General features: G+C 34.5%; 1 protein-coding gene across 3 annotated transcripts; it reads right to left on the bottom strand.

The window, feature by feature from the left end:
- Positions 1 to 749: 749 nt before the first annotated feature.
- On the bottom strand, positions 750 to 4483 carry LOC141684594 (immune-associated nucleotide-binding protein 9-like). Of its 3 annotated transcripts, none has more exons than XM_074489647.1 (6): positions 4392 to 4483; positions 3233 to 3480; positions 2811 to 3088; positions 1753 to 1917; positions 1581 to 1661; positions 750 to 1225 (listed from the first exon to the last, which is right to left on the bottom strand). In XM_074489647.1, exons 2-6 carry the CDS (start codon positions 3462 to 3464, stop codon positions 1022 to 1024), a joined length of 960 nt encoding a protein of 319 aa, XP_074345748.1. In that variant the 5' UTR covers positions 3465 to 3480; positions 4392 to 4483; the 3' UTR covers positions 750 to 1021. The 3 variants fall into 3 exon arrangements, with proteins under 3 accessions (XP_074345748.1, XP_074345747.1, XP_074345746.1); XM_074489646.1 differs by having other exon boundaries at positions 3233 to 3491; positions 4392 to 4475; XM_074489645.1 differs by lacking the exon at positions 4392 to 4483 and having other exon boundaries at positions 3233 to 4336.
- Positions 4484 to 4752: the final 269 nt, after the last annotated feature.

The raw sequence follows: 4752 nt of genomic DNA on the forward strand, positions 1-4752 counted from the left end.
CAACAAAAATTAAGCACACAAAATTTCCTCAACGCTCTTCAAGTCTTTGACTTTTTAGCCATCATCTTTGACTTTTTAGCCATCACCTTCTCCTCACTATCTGCGAACACCAACAAACTTATAACTTATAAACACCGTAATTTGAAAATACATAATTTCGTGCAACATTATGTTATACATAAACATTAGCAAAACCATAAATCGAAAAATCACGGTATACGTATGTAATATTAGAGAGAGAGCGAGAGACATACCGCAAGTCTCGTAAAAGCAACAGGAAGGGTCACAGCCCGCAGGGCAACTTTTAGTACATTGTATGAAGCAAATCATACTTGGTGGCCCTTGCCCTTCTCCGCAACAAATGACTTGACATTGGTGACAACATTCATCTTCAGTAACAACACTTCCTGCACACACACATATTACTAATACAACCACAATCATTACTGTACTCATATTCATTTTTCCACCTTTCATCTTTCGGTGATTGTTGTAAATAAGGGCAAAAAGAATAAAATCTCGAAGATTTCCAAGTAATAAAACAAGGGTGTTTCTAATCTGTGCACATAATAATACATGGCGAGTCCTTTAATATTTATGATTTACAAACCAATTAAAAGTTGACGCGTAACTTCTTATTGTGTGCACTTGACCACATCATAGAAAAACCGATACAACAAAATCTTACACTACATCTATAATCTATAAAATTAATTGAAAATCTGTAAGATTTATTCTTCATTGTACTTATATACAACAATAAATGTGATGTAGATGTTCTAAAAAAATTCTGGCTTTATGAAACCTTGCCCTGATAGATTGCGAGGTAATTAATGTTACCAAACAGTCATCTGCAAATTCAAGGTAGGGTTAAAGCAATTTTCTTGATAATTTACTAATATATGATCGACACATTGCAACCATCCATGCAGTCAATAATCTCGATGAAATAAGACCAGGAGAACAGATAAAAGTTGCGACTTAATGCTTCATATCGATTAGCTAAACTATCTATAATCCGTTATAGAATGGCACAACCGCTCTCTTCAGTTTTATTTCGAAGTTCCCGTTCTGCTTTCTCTAAGCTCTCCCTCAGCTTACGAATTTCATCATTTGATTTCTCTTGAGCACTCTGCACCATCTTTTCTGCATTCAATCTTGCAGCTCTCTCTTCTTCCAGCTGCTGCTCAAGCCTAGAAGTGCTCTCTTTGACCTTCAACTCAACCTGTAGAATGGAAGTTTTGCAATCATAAACTTTTCTTCTAAAACTTTCAAGACTTAAAGTAACATGGATATAATGAAAGTAAATTTTCTAGATATGGTAGTCAATGTTGTCAACACTTATTCCTCATTGCACCTATGCACAACACGAATAAGTATCTATCTGATATTGCCTATTTATTGAATTCTAATAGTACTTATGATTATCCAAAGAGTTTCAAATATCCAAGTCGATCTTACCGAAACTAATAATACCTACTTATCAGAATTCATGTTTTTCTCAAATCCTCTTAAGCACCTTATAAAACAATGATATATACAAGTAACATCAGGATAAAGATGTTGGGATTAGTATATACCTCAGATAATCGCTTACTAAGTTGTTCCTTATCATCCTGGTTAGAAACTTCTGTCTGATCATGAAGCTTCATAGATCCTTTCTGCAGGACAGTTAAAGTTGTAATCACTTGATATATATATATGTAAACTTACTATTGATGAGCAGTTACATAACTACATGAGAACTATTACCTTCAGTTCCACGAATAATTCATCTGTATATGGTTTCCCACCACTCTTTGCTACCACATGGTTCACGAGAGAGAGCAGCTCTTGAACTTGTTCATCTTTCTTCCTCTGGTTACGAGTTCTGTTATTGAAAAGAACCCAGCGATTTCCACATTGATGGAGGAGTTCCTGGATAACAGCTCAAATATCAAAATTATTGTTGTTGATAGTATTAAGATTTCAATTTACATGATAGTGTCAAATATAGAATCAATTAAATTAAAACCTTGAATACGTATTTAGTATATGGATTAGTACTGCTCTAATCAAACAGGATTGCGGTTAGGCCTTAGGATAGGAGATTATATTTCTTGGTCACAAGTCAGACAGGTTATTCTTTATGGCAGCAGTAACACATATCGTGATTCATTCTTATCTGAAACGCGATATCTAGATTAACTGTCTTAGAATCAGGGGATATTTAGTTTTGATAAGAAATGATTTGGGTTAATACAAGAACCATTTGGAAAATCATATCTCATATGACTAGGCCAAGCTCCAAATACAACAAGGTCTGATGCACGCACATAAATTTATGAATTTTGGCCTCATAATTTGTAGTAATTTACAACATGTGAGGATCCAACACAGACAATGAAGACCAAGAGGAGTAGTAGAGTTTAACTGTGGCGAGACGTTGTAAAACTTGGGTATTTATCTTAGGTGCAGGCATATCTTTCCTTTCTACCTATTAAAGTTCAAGAAGAGATCTCAAATTGAACAGAAAGTATACCTAACCAAGAAACACGAATAAGAGATTAACCTAAATTTAAAGTGAGCATGGATATCCAACCAACTGTGTGCCATTCCAGTAGAGAGAACTAGTCCAGTTTTATCGCCAGATAATTACATATAATATTAGACAAAAGACGGAAGAACCAAAGAAAGCACAAAGTGAGTATCCCTATCAAAGATGTAGTGAGTACCCCTATCGCCGGTTAAGACAACTTATTATACAAATTTTATGTAGGATAAGCAGGCATTTTGCTAGGTAACCAGGACCAACTGTCAACATAAAATACCTTTAACGGTTCAGGGCATTCATGACGTAGACGATCTTTCATTGTTTTCCCATCATATTCTAGTTCATCTCCACCAGTGAAAACAATAATCATGTAATCAGTCAATTTGTTCCCAAACAAAGTCCTTAAGCTATTGAAAACTGCTTGTTCTTCTTCTGAGAAACGACTGGTGGCTGAAAGGACTACAAGAACTGCGTGTATACCATCCTTGGCCATGTTGATACATTTGGCAATTTCTTTGACAATGAATTCTGCTTTAGCAGAACAATCAAAAAGACCTGCACCATAGATATTGGGTACAATTTAAAATTTATGGTTCAACACAGAAGGCTTCCATCAAGAGGTAAACAATTACATGATTTCTGTTTGCTTTAGTACAAACACTATAGAAGTACAACTAGACAACTAGGAAGATACTGTACCAGGAGTGTCGATGACATTAACAATCTGGCCGTCTTTTAATACACTTGAATGCAGCTCACAAGTATGAGTAACACCAGAAAAATTCCGCTCGGACCTAAATGCATACTTTTGCAATATACTATTGCCTGTTGCACTTTTGCCATTACCTGTACCGCCAACTAAAACTAGGGTTCGAGGTCCACTGGCAGGAGAAGCGATGACCCAATCATCATCAACTAAACTTCCACCCATAATAGAATCAAATTTCCTGATAGTAAACTTTGGCACAATTTTCAGATCAGATGATACAAAAATAACCATCCAGAGTATTGAAACACATGTTCATTCTTGCTGGTAGAAAATAGTGGTCAGGGGTGGACTAAAAGCTTGCACTAATTTTTAATCAGTGTAAGGATCACAGAAGACTCCCATAAATTTTAAAAGGCAAAAGGGTGCCTCCCAGAATTTAGTCGGTGCCCCCCTAACCCTAAGTAAATATTTCTAGATCCGCCCATGCACTAAGAGAATCTTGATGCTTGATAAATTTTGTTAACTGACTTATTCAAATTTTAATGTGTTAGAGGAAGAACTCCAACAAGTATAACCAAATTCGCAATCAAGCTAGCTAGTCGCCTAAAAGTGGAACATATGTAATTTAGCACTATTGGACATATGTATGCACACATTAGCAATGTGTCGGATCCGAGTGTGAACCATGAATTCAGCACTTAAACCATGAACAGTACAAAATCTAATAGCCAAGAAAATATGCTAACTAATAATGAAAAAAGTCTCATATATACCAATGTTCAAATTATAGGGGGGAAATTTAAATATAGTCAATTCAATGGAACAGAGGGAGTACATAGATACTAATTAACTTTTCTATTAAACAACACTCCCTTCAACCCTCAATCGTACATTGAGGTTATAAATATAAACCTACTCATAGGTGCAAACAAACAAATTAAGCATGTCGAATACTTGTATTGAACAAAGAACTCGAAATTCAAATAAAGTAATTAATTAATCTAAAACCTAATATCGAATAATAAATACATGATCCCAGCTCACAAACAGTTCAAACGTGATTCTTAGCATTAAACCGACTAAAATTCAACGAAGTATAGCATAGTAGTAACAGAAGCAATCAAAATATTGCATGTGGATCATGCGTACCTTGGAGGCTTGGACAAAAAAAGAGATGAAGACGCAGATTTTACTTGGTCACAATTAATTATATTAACCCTTTATCAAGTATATACACAGCGGAATTTTGAAGGGTCGAATTTGTATTCCCTATAAAGTTAGGTATCTTTTATACAAGGTAACTTCGAGAAACACTAATGAAAAATTCTTATTAAAAATTTCTACTGGGCGTTTAAATTTAATCAAATTTTGAAAGTTAAATAAAAATATTTATAATTTTGATATGAGATTAGTTTTCCTAAGATTATCTTACATAAGTTTTTCTGGAATTATAAAAATGTCACATACATGAGGGTGTGATTCTAAGATTATATACAATTACAAAAATGTC

Source organism: Apium graveolens, chromosome 9 (genome assembly GCF_009905375.1).
Source record: "Apium graveolens cultivar Ventura chromosome 9, ASM990537v1, whole genome shotgun sequence".
Taxonomy (NCBI): Eukaryota; Viridiplantae; Streptophyta; class Magnoliopsida; order Apiales; family Apiaceae; genus Apium; species Apium graveolens.

What these genes read in the sequence shown, in the direction of transcription:
- LOC141684594 (XM_074489645.1), bottom strand. Translation starts at nt 3,533, where the DNA reads ATGGTTATTTTTGTATCATCTGATCTGAAAATTGTGCCAAAGTTTACT. An exon ending in AATTATTCGTGGAACTGAAG is followed by an intron (nt 1,662 to 1,752) that starts GTAATAGTTCTC and finishes ACTGTCCTGCAG; the next exon opens with AAAGGATCTATGAAGCTTCA. An exon ending in TTAGTAAGCGATTATCTGAG is followed by an intron (nt 1,226 to 1,580) that starts GTATATACTAAT and finishes TCCATTCTACAG; the next exon opens with GTTGAGTTGAAGGTCAAAGA.